Genomic DNA, 20,555 nt, shown 5'->3' with positions numbered 1-20,555 from the left:
TTTCTCCCAAATCATATCTTAAAGCATAGAAAACAAAGTCTCCCAAAACACAAAAATAAATTGATAGTACATAAGCAAATGATATTGTAGAAAAGACTAACTATCGGATCCTCTTATCGATACAAATCATCTTATGATAGAATATGAAAATTTGGTATACCTTGGATTTACAAAATTTGGCATGTATAATTTCCAACAAAATTGTGGTGAACTTCACAGCTCTAAAATAGGAAAGAAATGAATATATTGTATAATTTTTAAATTCTATTCCCTTCCACGCATCAACGTTGCATGGAAGGATATAAAATAGACTTTTTATGCTTATGGGAAAATTTTTGTTTCAAATTTGGGTGGAATTTAGTCATTTTGTCATTCAAATATCAATATAATAAACTTTATTTTAACTTAAACAGTGATATAATGTGTTAATTTTACCCAAAATATGAGACCCTTACGTGAAATGCACGCAAAAAAAAAAGTATTACCCAATATCAACTTCCTATTTTGTTGCGACTAAGAAGGATAAGGCAAAAACCAACGTTATTAGTGGTTGGTGATGAGTGAAAGAATTGCCGGCTAAATGTCTCCCATTAGGAAGAATTCAAATGGTGGAAATTATGATAATCATTGTATTTGTTCCTATTAGAGACTTGGGCTCTGCGTATCCTTCACGATCAATAGTATATTCTTTCTATTATATATTAAAATGAAGAAGCTACCCTGAAAGCTCGAGGGTTTAGGGTTTTTCAAAAAAAAATAATTTTAAATGATATTCAATTGAATGATAATATATCGTTTTGATATTCAGTTTAAGTGTATACAACATTGTTCATATAAGATTAACATGTATTATGAATGGTGTTGCTAGTATATATAAACTAAGTGTATGTATAACGAATATTAATTTTAATATAATATTGATAATGTTGAAAATTATAGCAATGAGTTGTACATCAAATTAGTGAAATTTAGGTGCAAGTATATGACCTATTGGAATTTTAATAAGATAAGAAAAATAATTTTTATATGGTTCGGCTGAAATAAATGTGATATGTGTCTACATCCATGGTGTTGCTATTAACAATCAAAATATGTGCACATAACATTACTCTACTATTAATGTGTAGAAAAAAAAATTACAATAGAAGTCACTTTAATTATATAATTGTCTCATATTTATAGGGGAGAAAATACATCTTAATTAGTACAATAATTATAAGTAATGATAAGGTAATAGTTTTCGAGGTGTAAAGATCATTTAAAACACTTTGATTGATAAATTCCAAGGAAGTGTGCTCATAATCATAGGATACAAATATGTTTGTGGAGGTTGTGCATTTGAATTCCTAGGTGCAGTTTTTATGATCCATTAGTCATTTTGATTGAAGATCACTTGTTGTAGGTAACTATTTACCTAATGGTGTTGGTCATGACGACTATATTAGTTAAAACGACTTTCAAGGGTTGACTTCAATTAGGATCTTTATACTTGATAACACATACCTCTAAGTTTTAGGAGGTTAGATAAAGACGCTAAAACTTTTATCTTATTGCATTAAATTCTATGCGAATAGTTAGGATTATGGCTCATTAAACAGAGGTGGGTAGCTAGCATTTAATATGTCATATACATGAGTTTAGTCACCTTAGGAATTATGATATCTTAAGGATCACGTTTCTCTATTTTGACTTGATGATTAACACGTGTTTGGATGTAACTTTGAACGGTGAGGATCTCTTCCCACTTTTTCAATACATCAAATGGAGTGGACTTGAAAATAAGGTTGCAACTTTCTAGAGGAAATTATCAGTGTCAAGGCTAGTCACTCCATTTCAAGATCTTGGGTTTCCACATAAATTAATCTTTTACTAATGTAATCGATGTTCCATTGGACCTTTCTTTCTTCTCGAATTAATGTTGCACTAATCGCATAAGAGGAAATTTACAAATATTGGAGAAAAGTATCTCCCTTTACCTAAAGTGATAATAATGGAGGTTGACCTAAGTAATTCTTCAACTTTTAAAATGCTTGTTTACATTTCTTAGTTCATTCGAACTTATTCTTTCCTTGAAGGACACCAAGCAATGGGAGGCATTTGTTCATTGCCTTGGTACGAAACAACTTAGGTTAACAATTCATCCCACTAAGCTTTGTACATGCTTAGGCTTTGTTGGACTTTACATGTCTAGAATTGTCTTGATTTTGTTTGGATTTGTCTTAATTTCAATGTACCTTAGAGCTGACATTAAGTCAATGGCAAATTATATCAAAAAATTTTCTTTTGAAAAAGCAATGAGTTGTGTAACGAGTTAATTGTTGAGATCGCCACCTATCTGTAGAGTTCAAGCTTGTTGGTGTTCAACTTGTTTTTTCTTAACTTTTCAACAAGTTTGGTAGTTTACCCTTTTTCTTGTGTAGCTAAATATTCTAGAACTCATTTGATGGATAAGAGTGGAATGATTTAGGGATGCCCACAACAAATACGATAATTAGTCAAATGATTCATCAAGTTTGACCCTTGGGCTTGCTCATTAGGATGAATTATTCTAAAAAAAGTTGAGCTTGATTCATCCTAGGATGATTGAATATCCCTGAGATGTGAGTTTTGTTTTGGACATCAAGGGTTGACATTCCCATCATGAGGCTAAAGGTTACCCTACTCCTAAGATGTGTCTTTTGGTGGTGGACTAGGATCCACACAATGTGGAGTGGCTCCGTCAAGTTTCACGTTACCTCAATGTGAGTTATATTTCATAACATGAGGATTTTCCATATGCGTCAAATGTTTTGCACCATGATTAACCTCATTAGGTCATAAGTTATGATTTTCATGCCACTGTAGGTCAACATCATCATCTAATGGGTTCAAGTTTACATATTGGATGTCAACATTATGATAAGGTTTGCCATGTTTGTTGCATGAGTTATATTTTGCACATTGAATAAGAGATAACCCAATGACACAAAGGTTGCCAATCGTCTTCCTCTAAAGGGGTGAAGATTTAGTTCGAGAGGCATATGACTTATCTTGAACTTTTAGTGGGGGAATCGGTGTTCGTATTGATGCTATTGGGGTAACATTGTCAAGTTATTATATGAGCACTTTGATTGCATTAGTTAAACTAGTTGTATATTTGTTTCATCATCTCTTGGATGCAATATGTTGTCCTCTCGTCATAGGGATTGACTGATTTTCCAGGAGTGTTAGAGGTGGTGAGCCATGAATATGGCTTTCATCATTGGCACAATAAATATTAATAGTTGATCGAGTGACTCTTTACCTAGTGATGTCATTAAGATTGAAAAAACTAGTAAAAAGATGACTGAAAGAAATAAAAGAGCTTGTAGGCACCCTTCTTTTAGTGCCAAAATATAGACGTTAAAAATTACACTAATGAGAAGTATACCAAATCAGTGAGATTCGAGTGCAAGTATATGATTAGTTGAAATTTGTATACGATGAGACAAATGATTTTTACGTGGTTATGCTTAAATAAATGTGGTATATCTCTAAGTCTACAGTATTACTATTGATGTGCAAAGAAGAAATTACAATAAAAATCCCTTCTATCGCATACAAGATAACAAATAGATAGGGGGTATAAGTTTTTACATTTTTCTTAATTAATCAAATAATTACAAATAATGACAAGATAACAATTTTCAAAGTGTAAGTAAAACCAAATACACTTTCATTGGTTTAATGTTGAATTCCAAGTAAGCAAGTTTGAAATCATAAGAAACAGATATATTTGTCAAGGTCGTCTATCCAACTTTACAATGTAATTTTTAAAGATCCATTAATTCTCTAGATTTAAAATGACTTCTTAGAGGCACTAGTCACAAAATATTGTTGATATTAATTAAAATAATTATCAAAGCTTGACTTTGATTAAAGTTTATTGACCGTATAATAAATATAATTCACATATTTATATTAAATATATAATATATTATTTTTATTTAAAAAATTATGTGTATAAATTTATATATAAATAATAATATATTACTATATGATTAAATATTATTTTATTTTTAATTTTTAATTATTTAATTATATAATAATATATAATTATTTATTTATGAATAGAAATGGGAATGGATGGCCCATGATTTGAAGGGTAGTCATTGATAATAAGTGTTAATGTTGAAATTATAATAACCTTAATCGACTATTCATTTTCAAGATCTTGACCGCCACCTAAAATGGACAATGGGCAATGGCCAATGGGCGATGGTGATGGCCCCTCTTATCTTTTACGTTTTCCTTTTCTTTATTTGGTGTAAACTACCAGGTAACTTCCCATTCCACATTGTGCATTCAGCTCAACTGCTCGAGTCAACCAATGTTATGCGTCAACACCAAATTAAAAATGTATTTTTTTTTACTATAAATTCTAATATCGGAAAATATATTCAAATATTATTTGGTTAATTTATTTTTTATTGTCAATATTATCTTATTTAATTTATTAAATAATAAAATATTTTTATAATATTTTATTAATAATAATGATTTGATAAATAATATAAATAATAATTTGATTATCATTTAACTTTTATCTTTCATATTAAAAATTTACTCATTTTGATTTTGTTATAATTTTGTACTTATTTATTAATTTTTATTATAAAAATAACCGTATTTTTTATTAATATAATAAAGTAATATAAAGGATAATTGTATCTAACAATTTTTAAAATTTTTAAAAAAATAATATGTTAATATTCATTTATTATATACAATCAAATAAAATATTTATTTATACCTATAAATTTTTATAAAAAACAATAATAATATATACCCATTAATCTTATAATTTATTTATTATTATGATAATTTTTTATTTTTAATAATAAAATATTATCTAAACTAAATAAATTAAGTAATTTTTAATTAGATTTAATTTAATTAAAAAAATTTAAATATTTTTTATTTGAATAGAATAATATTCCCAATATCAAACAAATTATAAATTCAATTTTCCAAATAAAATAAAATTGTTTTAGGGTAAACAAATTAAAACGGAATAATATGCCACAGCGTAGCATAGGATAGGGGAAAAAAGAGAAAAACATCAGGTGTTGGAGGGCGCGTACAGCGCAGTGCAGGGCAGTGGTTTTTTAATACATGCACAATTTAATGGCGTGATGTTGTTATGGGCCCCACCGCATCAGCATGGAGCCATGTTAAATTCAATCTGGATTCACTCCGATCCGAACCTCACGCAACAGATCTCCCGAGCCGACTTTACACGCGTCAAATTATCATTGGTTTATAACAGTTATTCGTATGATTTTGTTGCTGAAGATTTTAAATTATATCGAACTTCCTATTCTCGGCCAAAACGAAGACCTGCGGGCGGACAGCGAACTTGATGCAGGCCAAGCCAATATTCCCTTTTTGTTTTACCATTTTACCCTTGATCATACGTCACCGTTTTTCTGGTAATTCTCCACCGCAATTTTATAATAATAATAATAATTTATTAATATTCCTTTGTATCTTTTTTTCTGATTTCTATTTCTAATTAAATTTATATTGACTTTAAAAGCTAGCCATATATATTGTCGCTTGATTTGATCAACCCTTGATTTTTGTTGATTAAAATATAATAGGCTAAAACATTATTTTTTATCCAAGTTTTAATTTAACTTTAAAAGTATAGTTATGATAGTTCAACAATTTTAATACTTATTTATGACTCAATTACTCTTAAATTTTTTTATTAAAAAAAAAGATAAAAGTATCATTTTATCATTAATATTAAAAAATATAAAATTTATCATATTTTTCTCTAAAATTTTAAAGATTAACAATTTTATCACTGTTTAAAGTTTTCTAAATTTGAAAAGAAACATTCCCCTTCACCCAACAAAACTATGGTTTATTTTCAACGACTCTTTAGCCACTCATGATTCCCCTTTAAACCCAAAGCTATAGCTGTCTCTCCCAAGAGCTTTCTATCATCTGAAATTGTCTTGATTGGATGAATTTAGACGAAGTATTGGTTCATAATGCTTCATCTATATGACACATTTGTCGTCCAAACAAACTGTTTGGGTTTATCTGATCCAAACAATTCCATATGACATGAGACTTTTGAGGGGGATAATGATGACTTTGGGTTTAAAAGGGAGCCATCAACTGCTAGAAAGTCATTGAAAATAAATCTTAGGTTTTGGGGAAAAAATATTACTCTTCAAAGTTAGAAAACTTTAAACAGTAATAAAATTATTAATTTTTAAAACCTAAGAGGAGAAATATAATAAATTTTATAATTTTTTTAATATTAATAATAAAATAACAATTTTACCTTTATCTCTAATAAAAAAATTTAACTTACAATTGAGTTATAAGTCTTCATTTAAATTCTTGAATTTTCATTAATATACATTTAAAATTTGACTAATTCTTAGGTGAGATATAATAATAATAAAGCTTGGTGATAATGATAAGCATAGAAAGTATTCCTCTTGTATTTTATTCATCGAGTTAAATTTCCTTTGACTAATATATATTTATATGTATCATCGAGTAATAAAAACAATTGATATAAATGGCAATTAAACACTTTTTTTTATAATTTCGGGTAAGCAAGGGTAACATTAATAAAAGGTTTTTCTTTTTAAAAAATAAAAAAGAACATTATTTTTTTTTTATATTTATTGTAATCAACATATATGTGTACGAGAATATCAATTTAATTATTAATAATAATTTATCATTATACGATTAAATAATATTAAATTATAAATTTTTTTAATAATAAATGTTTTTATTGAATTGAACCATTTTTTTAACCGAATCAATCATACAGAATAAATCCAATAATCGATTTCATAAATTACAAGAAGAAATATAAACTTATACTTTTTTATACATATAACCCCATCGTTACCATTCAAAGTGCCCTTTGGAAATTATTCGAACTTAATTTTGTGTTCCACAAGAGATATAAAGTAAAGAAAATTTACAACTTAGGTCTTTTATTGCCATGCCGGTCAAGATATCAAACAATGTACATGATTCCATTTTGTCCTTATAAACTTTATTATGTATATTTTAAATTTTAAAACAAGACCATATGATGTCATAAATCTAACCTGATAATATCATAAATAAATAATATTATTTAAGAGTATTAAAAATAAATATATATAATTTAAATATTTAAATAATATATTATTATATAATTTAATAATTTTAAATTAAAAATACAATAATTCCATTTATATAAGGGAAGATACAATACGATAGATGGTTGATCACATGTTAGCTTGCCACGTGTCGAAAGGCTAAATGGCTCATACTCTAGATGGGATCTGAGTGAAAGCACAGAAAGAGATACCAGCATGAAGAAAATAAAAGAAAACTAAACAGATGGAAATATATTTAGATTTTATTAATAGAGAACAGAGCTACAGAGGGGTCGGAGCGAGACTGTCAAATCTACATATTCTCTCTCTCTCTCTATTTCTCTCCCTCTAAATTCTAATAATTCTGATATTTCAATTCGTATATTCGCTTCAATCGCCGATCTTTGGTACTCTTCCTCGGAAATTCCTCGTCTTCCTCCTTCAATCTCTGTCCCTTTTCTCAGAATATAATGTTTCTGATTTTCAAGGTACGAATTATGGTGCTATTATTATAAACAAATATTACGCTTGTATAAATTAAAGTTTGTTTCCTTTTCTTTGCTTTGTTTTTATTTGGAGTCCAATGTGTTGTTGAGCTGATGGATTTTTTTTTTAATTTTTGTTTTCTTATTTTTTAATCAACTGCTGATCTTATTGGCTCTCTGGCTTTCTTTCAATACTGGTTTTCACTTCTGTAATTTTCTCCTGAAATGTTATTTTGCTTTGTATAAAGATATTAGTCTGCTTCAAATCTAACAGATATCCCAGATGGGTTTAAGATTGATTTACCTGGGTTTTTGTTGTTTCAATTTTTTTTCTCTTCTGAGTTTTTTATTTCTTGGTTTAATTTGAAATCCACATTTTGTTTTGATAATTATTTTTGTAATTGCTTTGGTTTGGTTTTGTTGTTTGTGAAGATTAATAATGGTGTGTGTTCAGAGATTAGTACTCTCATGGCCTCATCTTCTCTGCATCATTGACCAAAATTTTTGGTCTTTGAGATTCTTCTGTGAAACTCTGTGCTTTAGGTGGGTATTTTTTCAGTACATTAAAAAAAGTTCCCTTTTATGGAAATTGGATCGGCTTTTTACATCGCATCATAAATAATTTATTGAAAAAATAATAATAATATATCAATAATGATAATAATAATTCATGTTTGTTAGCTCGGCCTCATGGTGGTCATGATTTCTTCTACAGAACTTGTCTCATATGCACAAATGTGGAGAAGAAATGATTAATGGGTAATTCTTTATTAAAATAAATATAAATGGAAAACATGTTACATACTTCAACAAACACCAGTACTGTCTTATCTTTTGTTGTTTTTCTCATGTTCTTCTTCTTTATCTTTTTGTTTCTTGGTGCAGGACTGGTTTCTGATTTGATAAAATCCAGACCCTGAAAAAAGAGAGAGAAAAAAAGATAATAATAATGGAAGGTGATACATTTTCAGGCCTTGGCAATGGAACCCAGATCGATGGGAAGATTATGCAGACATTTCAAAAGAGTTTTGTGCAGGTCCAAGATATATTGGATCAGAATAGAGTGCTCATCAATGAAATAAATCAGAATCATGAGTCCAAGATCCCTGATAATCTCAGCAGAAATGTGGGTTTAATCAGGGAGCTGAACAACAATATAAGAAGGGTTGTTGACCTTTATGCTGATCTTTCTAATAACTTCACCAAATCCATGGATGTGTCCTCTGAAGGAGATTCTAGTGGGGGTTTGAAATCAGATGGAAAAGCTGGCCACAAAAGAATTAGACCTACTTGAAGAGTAAAATTCTTCTTGTTAATTCTTTTGCATGCTGCCCTAATATCTTGAATTTTACAGCTTGTGTTGAGAGGTAGAAGAAGAAGAAGCATGGTTAGATTCTGTAACTTATCTTGCATCAGTCAATTCTCTGTAGTTCTCTACTCACTCACAATTTCTTAGGGAAATAATTTCTCAAAATTTCTATCTCATTGTAACTCTGTAACTGTGGATCTAATTGAAAATCAAGCATGTCTTGTGTTAGTGTTGTTCTTGATGAAAGGGGTTCTCTTTTTTCATTTTTTCATACAATTCGGTCCTTCTAAATTTCAGATTTTTAGAGCTTTTTATCTTCTTTACAATTTTGTATGAGTTTCTTTTTATCAAGCTTCATGTCTACTTTTGATGATGGCAACTCTTCAGATGACCCTTTTTATTCTTTTTTTTTTTTTTTTCCTTCGAACTCAAAACCAAAGCAAATGGGTTCAACTGAAACTGAGTGAATAGAACTTATAGATACTGTTTTGGGTGGTCTCCCATGAAAGCAAGGCTCCTTTTTGGCCATAATTTACTGTTCGTCTGACTTTTCTTCATTGTGTGGAGAAGTGAATAACAATAAATACATGTCATTGAGACTGAGAATGATGCTCTGAGGAAGAAAGCAGCTTTTGGATAATCTTTTTGGTTCGCACTTCCCCAATCACACACCACAAGAACAGAATCTCAGATAAGGGATGATGAGCTTTTGACCATTTTTTTAATCCGCCTTGGCCAATGACAATCTCTTCGTTGTTTTCATAAGGGAAAAAATAAAAGTAAATTATTGTTTATCTAGTTTAAGCTCAGCAATGTCGATAGACGACAGGGAGATGTGTATATGAACAGTGACCCCAACAACATGACAAGGGCCCCAAAGCCAAGCCTGCTTTCCTTTTTATAATTTTTAACGAAATGAAATTCAACTTTTCCATGTTTATCTTCTCCTCATCTCTTCTCTTTTCATAATTCTTTTTTACTTCCTTGCTTTCTCTTTATGCAATAAATATATATGTCCTTTATTTCCTTCTTCTAGTTGATGATTCTCTGATAGCCTGAGCAGGTTCTTTGTTAGTGGGACCGTTAATATTTCGACACTAATTGCTTGATCTTCCGAGAAAGGTCCACATGATTGATTGCTCTTACTGCTTTAGAATTTTATTTACCGGTGAGGTTAATGTTATTATTAGGCAGTTGGGTATCTCTATAATCTATTCTTTAGTCGAAATTCCTTCTCGATCTATCTTATGGATAAGACTCCTAACAGTAACAAAAAAATATCGATGAAGAAATGTTATTTCAATTTGTAACTTATAGGACAAGCTTTTAGCATGATATTTTTTATTTGAGAAGTCACAAAACATGAAACAAATGATCAAATTTATCACGATCACAATAATTATATGACATTAAATTATTATCCTCAATTTTGGCAATCATAATTGAGTTGCAATTGTCTATATTCGTCAAATTATTAACTACTGCACTATCCTAAACTTACGTAATCCTAACTCCAATTAGTTCTAAATTTTGAACAAAGAGAAAGAGAGAATCCATTTACTCTATTAAGTTCAATATAAAATATTTTAATTACTTTCTTCTTTTTTTATATTTTTGCACTATTAAAATAATAATAATACTGTAAATATAAGTTTTTTTATTAGAGATAACAACAAGATAGGTAAGATCGAATACCTTAATCTCTCTTCTCATTCCTGTAGGAAAAACCTTTTCGTGTCTCATTCCCATTTCCAATGCGAGGATAACATGAATCCATGTCCCTTCCTTGTGGAGAAAATTTCTCACTTTCCCCTCTCCATCCTCGCATAAAAATTTTCTATACTTTCTCTTCTCCATCGTCATTAAAAACATAATAGAATATTTATTAAGTATTAAATATATTTATAATAATTCAAAACTTATAAAAGTAATTTAATATATAAAAATCTAAAATTATATAAAGAAACTAGAACTAAAACCGATTAATCTTTTATCAGATAATATCTTTTTTTTAAGGCAAGTTAAAAATTCAATTTCCTATCTCAACTATTGATTTCCTATTTACGCAACGTAAAAATTGATTATCCTGTGGTTGCCGGGTTGGTGCAAGTGTTCACACCAAAAGCTTATAATGTAAAACGGGTGAAACGTCCATCTCAGAAATTGAAGCAAAAAGGACAGTTTTAAAAAAGATTCGGATACTAATTATCATCAACCAGAAGAGTTTGGCGGAGGAATCATTATGATGAAAGAAAAAAGGCCCGGAACAAATTATCCTTTTTGCAAAAATCAGTACCTAAAAACACACGTGGACTGGTCTGGACTGGACAAGGCGAGATAATTTAATGGGAAGTGTTATTTTTTAGCTTGTTTCCACAATAAAGTCAGTGCTTTGCTCTTTTGTCCTCTTTACAAGTACAATTATTATCACACCCACATTGCCCTCTATTACGAAATTTAGTGGCCTCACCTTTTTGAAGATAAGATAGAATCTAATTACATTTATATAACAAATAAATATAAATATACTGAAATGGGTCCAGAGACAAATATTGTCACGGTATAATTATTAATATTAATATAAATATAAATAAATATGGTATCATATATTAAATATATTATACATATAATATATTTTTATAATATAATATATATTATTAATATAAATTGATTTATATTTTTAAAGAAAATTATGATATAATAAAAATGTTTATAAATATTTTAAAATTTTAGAGGTATTTGTAATTTTTTAAAAATAATAACATGTCAATTATAATATTTTATTATACTAAAATGTATTATATAATATGATATGATATACGATACAAAAAATTAGATTTTTGATACATGATATAATATATGATTAAACTATTATTATAGTTAGATTCAAACCAAGCTCGTTCGAGCTCGAACATGAAACTTCAACATTTTCAGCTTGAGCTTTCAGTGTTTGTCAAACGCAATAAGAGCTAAAAATTTTGATACAAAAAATATATTGTTTTAATCAATACATACAAAAACAATATAATCAATAATTAGCTAATTAAAAGCTTGAAATAATTAACTTAATTAAAAGCTTGAACTAAAAAGTTTGTCTCTTTTCAAAATCAAACTCAGGTAAGTAAAGTTTTAAATATGAGAGTAAGAGTTTTAAATCAATGTTATTTTAAGATTAAATTTATAATTTATTTGACCCAATAATTTCGAGATAAGCCATTAAATTAGACCCAAAATTTTATTTACTTAATACGAGTAATTCAATCATGTAAGATAATCCAATTCAAATAAAATTATAAAGAAATTTAAAAAAAAAAAAAAAAAGTTGCCGGCCTCAGGGCAGTCAAAGGCATGTAAGCGTGAAGTATTGGTGGGCGCGTGGGAAAAGAGATGATTATGATTAATTAAATTAATTAGGTGTTTAGTTTAAGGTAATGATAGTCAAGACAAATTAAACATACATGCAATTACAACATGACATGTGAAGTGGGAATCTACTTTTGTCGCAGCATTAAGTTTGGAAAAGAACCACCCAGTTGGGTCTTATTTATGTCTATCATTATCAAACAATTTCTAATTAATCAAATCAGCCTATGAGATTTGTATAATTGAGTTCAAATGTTAATTATGGTTTAATTTTATTTAATTTATGATACGATTTAGATTTTATTAATGAATTTAAAAAAGTAGTTTACAGTTTTAGTTATAGTTTAGACAGTTTTTAAACGAAACTAAACCGTAAACTATATATATATATATAAAACTGTATTTGACAAAAACTTTTAATTTGTAATTAAATGTTTTATATATATATTTTATCATTTTCTTTATATATTTATTTTATATTTATTTTACATGTTTATTTCATATATTATATAACTATAATTTAATTATTATTTATTAAATATAAAATATTTGAAAATAAATAATTTTTGATTGATTTAAATTAAATCAAATTCTATTTTTTCTATTTGATTTGAAATTTTTTCAAATCATGGCTTTTAGTTTTATTCGAAAAAGTTTTTCATAGACACTGAATCGAATCATATACACTTCGAAATCAAACTACTACAAGACACACCCATTATGCCCTAATTACAATTTTTTTTAGTTATTTTTTTCCAAGATGCGCTAAATCCCCCCTATCCTCTAATTCGATATTCTCCTCAGCCTTTGATTGGACATGAACATAAGGATTAGATATTTAAAGTAAGCAGCCAATTACAAGAGGAAGCTTAAGAAAATGATAAGTCTATTAATCGTCACATATATGGCATATTCTTTTCACATCATCAAATTGATTTCGGATAAAATAATAATTTTATATATATATATATATATATATATATATATATAATTATTTATATGATTGGATGAATATATAAATAAATATATATTTATATATATTATCGTATATTTAATAATTAAAATTAATGATAAAATAATATCTAATTATATAATAATATGTGTATATATATATATTTATATATTTAAAATAAATACACATAATATTACTCGTTCAAGAAATCAAAATCTTTGAATTCTATCATTATTCATTGAACACAAGTTTGAAGTCAAATTATGTGTACTTAGTGATTGAGGACCACTGACTCTAAGAGCTTCATCATCCTCTCCTTTTTTATTGCTATTGATTTATGGTTAAACAGCTCATTTGAACAACTTTTCTTAACTTTTACTAAACAAATATAATTAAATTGATATCCCTTGTTCTTAAAGTTTCTCTCCTTCTATAGAGACTTGTGTTGTTGCATGACTCACACCTCTATGAATCCCTGGTCTCTTTCTCTCTTTTACACTACTTGATTTTGAGCATTTTTATTTGATCCCCAACAACAACGTGTTAGAAATTTTTTGACGTGAATTAATATTAATTGTGAGTTTGATTTAATAAAATCAGATAATTAAATAGTTTAATGACAGTTTATAGATAAAGTTTAAGTAATCAATAAAAATAAGTTTAATACATTTAAATGTTATGATCTAAGTGGATAATATTAATATGAGTCTTAAGGATTGTTAGACTTTTGATGAAATGGTTAATTAATTTATTATATATTGGATATATCATTTCTTCGAAACTGTGTGTTATATAATTATAATATAGTTTGTTATATTGAAAATTATTTTTAAAAGAGGTTTTTAGTATAGAAGACCAATTACGTCGAGAGATAATCTCAACAGTTTTACGTATTTAAATTACATGATATTTTAGATATTTTTATAATCGTAAAGTATTTAATTCAATAATTTTTATCCTATACATAAATCATGCGGATTTAAAATTGATTTATTTATTTATTTAGTTACAAGACATTAAATAAAAATTTAAAATGAATCAAGAGGTGATAAATAAGACAAACAAAACATTATGTGATCCTTTGTCATGGGGTGTAAAACAAAATATTTTAAAAAATTATATGGGGACTATTTTAAAATGAGGTTTGTTTAGGTCATTTGTCGGGGAATATATTAAATCTATAATATTTTGTATATTAACAAAAAAATATGAATACAAATATAAATTTTAATATATTATTATATGATTAGAAAATAATACGGTAACGCGTTAATATTTATACTGTTTTAATACTTTTTATTGTTTTGCAGGTCCATCCCTTCGTCTAGATTGTGTGTCTCTATTGCTGGGTTTTCCGTAATTGGGCTATTGGGTTAAAATAGACCAGAACTCACCTTAAAATGGGCCTTCATGTCAATGTTATTGTGGATTAAAAGCAGATAAGCGAGTTTGCGCATTAGGCTCTGTTGGGCCTCATACATTCTGTGCTATGACCTTTCAACAAATACGTCCAATACTTTACTTGGAACAGGAAATTTGGGGGTAGGATTGAATTCGAGACTCGAACGGGTTTAGCTCAACCAAATTTTAGCTCAAGTTTGAGAATAAGAATGTGATATTTTTGAGCTTGATCTCTATCTCTAGGAATGTTCAGTTCGTAAAATTTACAAACTTAAAAAATTTGATAGAAATAGACTAAAATAACGTCATTTTGAGTTAAAATATATCAAACGAGTCGTTTTAGTATTGATTCGAACTCAAAGCTCGATTTTGAGCCAAACTTGAGCTCTTATAATTGTATTAATATTGAAACGAGCTTAAAAATATTGAACTCTTATACTTGAGTTCAAACTATAATTTACATAAGTTTTGACTCATTTTGAACTTGTTTGAACAAATTAGAGTTAGAGCTTAAAGAAGTTTGATTCGAATTTAATCTTATTTGATCCTTGGTCGCTTTTCCAAAAGGAATTCACCTTAATATGTGAGTTCAAATGGTATTTTGTTCAACACAGTTGAAGAACTTGACAAGCTTGAATTGATGTATCTCAACAAAAAAAAAAAAATCAGGCAAAGAAGTATACAAGGGGTGGAAAAATACACCTTTCAAACTTGGAGAGGTGGACTATGATTTTATTAAAGTTCAGCTCAGAAAGAAGTGAATATGAATTGTAAAGATTGCTGGGGAATTAAAAACATTCAGTGAATCTTAACAATTATATAACCAATTAAATAATATTTAAAATGCAATAAATTTTAGTGAGATCAGAAAACAGTGATTAATCTATTTATAATAGTTTGAAGCTTTTATCGTAAATCTCTTATGTCTACTTTTTCGAAAGCTTAAAAGATTATTTTTCACTCAGGTTTTAGTTCAATTTGAAAAGTACATCTTCAACAGTTAAAAAATATAAATACCTATCTATAAATTAACTTTTATTATAATTTTTTATTAAAGACAAGAGTAAAAATGTTATTTTATCACTAAATCTTCAAACCCAAAAAATCTATATAATTTCCCCTTTTAGTTTGAATACTAATAATTTTTCTTTAGAATTAAGTTTTAATAAGTTATCATTTCCCCCCAAGGTTCAAAAATTGTTTCCAACCAACTAATCTAATGAACAAATGATGGCCAGACAATTAAAGGATGATGTCTGGATGACAAAGCGTTGTTTATCGTTCAAATCTAAATAATACTTCTCGACAATGAAACACCTTATAGATTGAAGACGCTTCCTCTAGATTGTCGATGCTTCTTCTTTGCGATGGTTAGATTCTATTGAGTTATCTGAACAATTGAAACCCTACGAGGAGAAATATAACTTTTCAAAGTTTAATCATAAAAAAAAATTGTTAGTTTTATAAATTATGGAGAAAATGATATAAATATTAGGATGAGATATAAAAATTTAATTTTTAATTTTTTCATAATTTTATACAGTAAAATTATTATTTTATTTTTAGATCGCTTCCTGTTTTTTCAAATAAAGTTTGATTTTGGGTACGAAAAGCGATTTATGTCATTAAAGGGGAACCCTGATTTTGGGCGAAATATTGGGTGAGAACATGTGATTTTCTCTTGGACACTTGTTACTATCAAAAACAAACTTATTCCCGTAACCGAGCAAATTAGACACAATCTAATCCGTCCATTACCAAACCCTAAAAACAAATCCTGCCGTCCGATACATCTCTTCCAATCCTTATAACTCGCAAACCGGTTTCAAAATTAGGGTTTGCAGACTTGCACAGGCGCCGTCCACCTTTCTCGCTCTTTGTGATCTTGTCTCTGCAACTCAATTAAACAAAAAACATGGCTACTCAAATCAGCAAGAAGCGAAAGGTCAGTTCCTCAAATACATTTCATATTTTTGTTTGTAGAAAAAATAAATTACTTGTTGGATGAGAAGATTGATTGATGTGTTTTGACTTATAGTTTGTTGCCGATGGAGTTTTTTTCGCTGAGTTGAATGAGGTATTGACTCGAGAGCTGGCAGAGGACGGCTACTCTGGTGTGGAGGTCAGGGTAACTCCCATGCGCACCGAGATCATCATCCGAGCCACTCGCACCCAGAACGTTCTCGGTGCGTTACACAAAAGTTAACTATTTTTTACAATGCGTAAATTATTGGTTGGATTAGGTAATAATCCTGTTTTCTTCTGCTTAAATGTAGGTGAGAAAGGAAAGAGAATTAGAGAGCTGACCTCGGTGGTGCAGAAGCGTTTTAAGTTCCCGGAGAACAGTGTGGAGCTTTACGCTGAGAAAGTTAATAACAGAGGACTCTGTGCTATTGCTCAGGCCGAGTCTCTCCGCTACAAGCTCCTCGGTGGCCTTGCTGTTCGCAGGTATAGATACATTCTTATTTATATCATTCAATTTATATCATTTAATTCTAATTTATTAGTTGATGTAAAATCAGAAGGCCTGGTTATAGGATCTTTTTTGCTCGTGTGTAATTTTTTTGTTGTCATCTATAAAGCAGAGTGGTCTCCATGCCTATACTGTGTCGGAAGATGACTATATTCATTAATGTTCTCCACACCGTTCACTCTTTTGAGATTTCATACTGTTATTCAAATACCATCGGTAGGAGAGTACATGTTTGAAGGAATTGTAATTTTTATTTTTTCTCTGTTCGTGATAACTTTTATTGATTTATTATCTCTGACACCTTTACTTGCAATAAGTCATCTATGAAGCAAATAATTTACTTCTATACCAGTTTGTATTGGAAGGTAACAACATTCCCCAAGGCTGTTTCTTTGCCACTGTAATGATATGAACTTGCAATTGTTGACCTTTGGTAGCTACATGATTGAAAAATCCATTCCAATGAATATGATGCATAAAGTCTATCCATCCAAAGGGTGTTAGGCATTAATGGCCTTTTTTCATGTAAATGTACTTGTATACTAAGCCAACCTTAATTGAGAATGATATGGCAAACATATGATTTTAAATCAAAGTATCATTCTACTTTTAATTGAGTTGGAATGGTGGTACTTATCCTATGATATGAATTACGTTGAGGATTTTGCAAGTTTTGGATATATGTTCCCGTGATCACCTAATCAAGTAAATTAATGTATTTGGGGCTTTATAATCATTGTTTTTATTGGAATTGCATATCATATTCTTAACTGAGCTACATATGCTTATCTAGAATTGCTTGACTCTCTTTGACAGTTATTTATACTTCATTCAAATGCCAATCAGCAATTTCGAGTTCTTATATTTATGTTTTCTCATTTATCTATTCTTTTGCTTGTTCAACTGTTATTCACCGTTGTTGAAAAACAATTTTTGTGTACTATTAAAAATTTCTTTGAAGATTAAGCTACATTTGATTGGTGTTCATAGGGCTTGCTATGGTGTATTGAGATTCGTCATGGAGAGTGGAGCCAAGGGTTGTGAGGTCTGTCTATCTTCTAATCTCTGTTACTGCATCTCCTTTGTTTTAGGTGCTGCTTTCCACCACAACCTTTATTTAAAATGCTGTTGGTATATGTCAATAGGTAATTGTCAGTGGGAAGTTGAGGGCTCAGCGTGCCAAATCAATGAAGTTCAAGGATGGATACATGATCTCTTCTGGTCAGCCAGTCAATGAGTATATTGATTCTGCAGTGAGACATGTTCTTTTGAGACAGGTTTGTTCATTTAGGTTTGATGCTTCTGACTTCTGTTTCTTTGGCCATTGCAGACATCTTTATATGATCAATGTTTTGTTTCTGATCAAGCTTTCGACTATTATGCAGGGTGTTCTTGGTATTAAGGTTAAAATTATGCTTGATTGGGATCCTAAGGGAAAGCAAGGCCCCACTACCCCTCTACCAGATCTTGTCACTATCCATACTCCCAAGGATGAAGAGCAATATGTGAGGCCATCAATGGTTGCCACTGATATCGCAGCCCCACTCCAACTCCCAGTGGAATGAGCCTGAGTTGTTTTTCATGTGAAATCGCTAGTTTTGGGAGTGCTTAAACGTTTCTGTTTGTTTGTAATGGAGGATAGAGGAGACATTAGAGCTGGGTTTTATTTCTTCTTTTTTAAAATTTCTCAAATTTTGATAATACTGTAGTCATTGGTAATGGTTAAGATTTGTTTATTTTGAACAAATGTGTTGATTTTGAATATTTTAGGATGCTAAATGAAGTAATTATTTTTAAAAGGTTTATGCTAAAATAATAACAGTTTTTGTTATTTATATCTATATAATTATGAGATTTAAATTTGACAAAAGATATCAATTTATATTAATTGAAATCTTAATCAATTTTCTTCTATTTTTAACATTTATTTTCACAGTCTCTTAATCAAAATTTCAAATTGAAAGGAAAATTTCAATTATTTTATTTTGTGTTGTGGGTTTATGGATAAAATTCAATGGATTTAATTATTGTTTTATCAGTAGATGGATGAATTTATACTGTATCATGTGATATAATTTTTAAAAATAAAATAATATTAATAAAATAATAAATATATTATTATTTTAAAAAATATTTTTGAAAACTTAAAAATTTTTAAATATATTTTTATTATATTATTATTTTATTTAAAAATATGCATTAATTAATATTGATAATATAAACAAAGTTTTTATTTTTTTGCAATAACTTGGTTATAGGACATTGGCCAAAGAGCTATTTTCCACCTAAAGTATGTTAATTTTTTAAAATTTCTTTCTTTAATTTTAAAAATTTTATTTACCTATCTATGAATGATTAAAGTTAATGAAACTCTAACCTTTGAAAAATTTATTTTATTTTCTTTCTTAAAAGTTTAAAAACTAATATTTTCTCTCCTAAGTCAAGTTTTAAAAAATTACATTTCTCCCCTTAGAGCTTAGTTTCAATATCTCGTCACTCTCTCTGGAGCCATCATTGGTCATCTCTCCCTCTCGATGGTTCCCCTTCCTCTAACAGTTTCTCTTAACGTCACCCTAACTCCTCCGATGCTCGAGATATGTCGTCTGAGAAAACAATTCATCTTCTTAAACGACGTCTCTTGGGCGTCAGAGGGGTTTGGGTGGAGTTAAGCAGACCATCGGAGGAAGGGAAACCGTTGGGAGGAAGAGACGACTGGTGATGACGTTGGAGAGAGTGACCAGATATTGAAACTAAACCTTAAGGGGGAAATGTGATTTTTTTCAAACTTGGTTTAAAAGAGAAAAGTTAGTTTTTTAAATTGGGGATAGGGGGGTGGAATAAAATTATATTTAAGTTTATTTTTTATATTAAATATAAAATGATAATTTTATCTTTAAAATCAACAAATTTAAACGATCATGAGTAGGTAAATGAAAATTTTAAAGTTAACGGGAGAAATTTTAAGAAATCAACATACTTTGGGGCCTGGGGTGGTGGTGGGTTGTTGTGGTGTGGAATAAGCCCTTTGGCTTAAGACATTTGCCTAAATACCATCATCAACAAATTCATGTATGTAAATTAGGACACCATTTATAAACATAAGTATACATGTCACACATTGCACTGGTTCAACTGCTATGTCATAAATATATGTAAATACGAGTGAATTAAACATTTGCATCATAAATATAAAACATTCTTCGTGTGCCATAGGTAGCTCTGAAAGCCTAAGAAGAATTATTACCAACAATATTGGTACTTTTAATCTAGATGGTATCGACTATTCTCTAATCTAGATCGATTTCATTAATGGTAGACTATTGATGATGACATAGTGGGCCTTGAAACCATCCAAATGTTGCAACAATGAAGAATAAATTATGAAAACACAAATATACATATATAACTAAGAACGTCAAGTTGATATATA

General features: G+C 29.0%; 2 protein-coding genes across 5 annotated transcripts; both read left to right on the top strand.

The window, feature by feature from the left end:
• The first annotated feature begins 7,401 nt into the window (after window positions 1-7,401).
• LOC123200056 (protein ELF4-LIKE 3) lies at window positions 7,402-9,164 on the top strand. 4 transcript variants are annotated; one of them, XM_044615152.1, is made up of 4 exons: window positions 7,402-7,630; window positions 8,060-8,170; window positions 8,343-8,386; window positions 8,513-9,164. In XM_044615152.1, exon 4 carries the CDS (start codon window positions 8,577-8,579, stop codon window positions 8,919-8,921), a length of 345 nt encoding a protein of 114 aa, XP_044471087.1. In that variant the 5' UTR covers window positions 7,402-7,630; window positions 8,060-8,170; window positions 8,343-8,386; window positions 8,513-8,576; the 3' UTR covers window positions 8,922-9,164. The 4 variants fall into 4 exon arrangements, with proteins under 4 accessions (XP_044471087.1, XP_044471086.1, XP_044471088.1 ...); XM_044615151.1 differs by lacking the exon at window positions 8,060-8,170; XM_044615153.1 differs by lacking the exon at window positions 8,343-8,386.
• A 7,272-nt stretch (window positions 9,165-16,436) lies between these two features.
• Window positions 16,437-18,922, top strand: LOC123199907 (40S ribosomal protein S3-3-like). Its single transcript, XM_044614947.1, has 6 exons — window positions 16,437-16,597; window positions 16,691-16,838; window positions 16,929-17,100; window positions 18,116-18,170; window positions 18,271-18,402; window positions 18,511-18,922. The coding sequence occupies exons 1-6, from the start codon at window positions 16,568-16,570 to the stop codon at window positions 18,688-18,690; spliced, it is 717 nt and encodes a 238-aa protein (XP_044470882.1). The 5' UTR covers window positions 16,437-16,567; the 3' UTR covers window positions 18,691-18,922.
• Window positions 18,923-20,555: the final 1,633 nt, after the last annotated feature.

This window comes from Mangifera indica, chromosome 17, assembly GCF_011075055.1.
Source record: "Mangifera indica cultivar Alphonso chromosome 17, CATAS_Mindica_2.1, whole genome shotgun sequence".
Lineage (NCBI taxonomy): Eukaryota > Viridiplantae > Streptophyta > Magnoliopsida > Sapindales > Anacardiaceae > Mangifera > Mangifera indica.
Note: the sequence above shows the minus strand (reverse complement) of the source record. Positions and strands in the feature narration are given on the sequence as shown.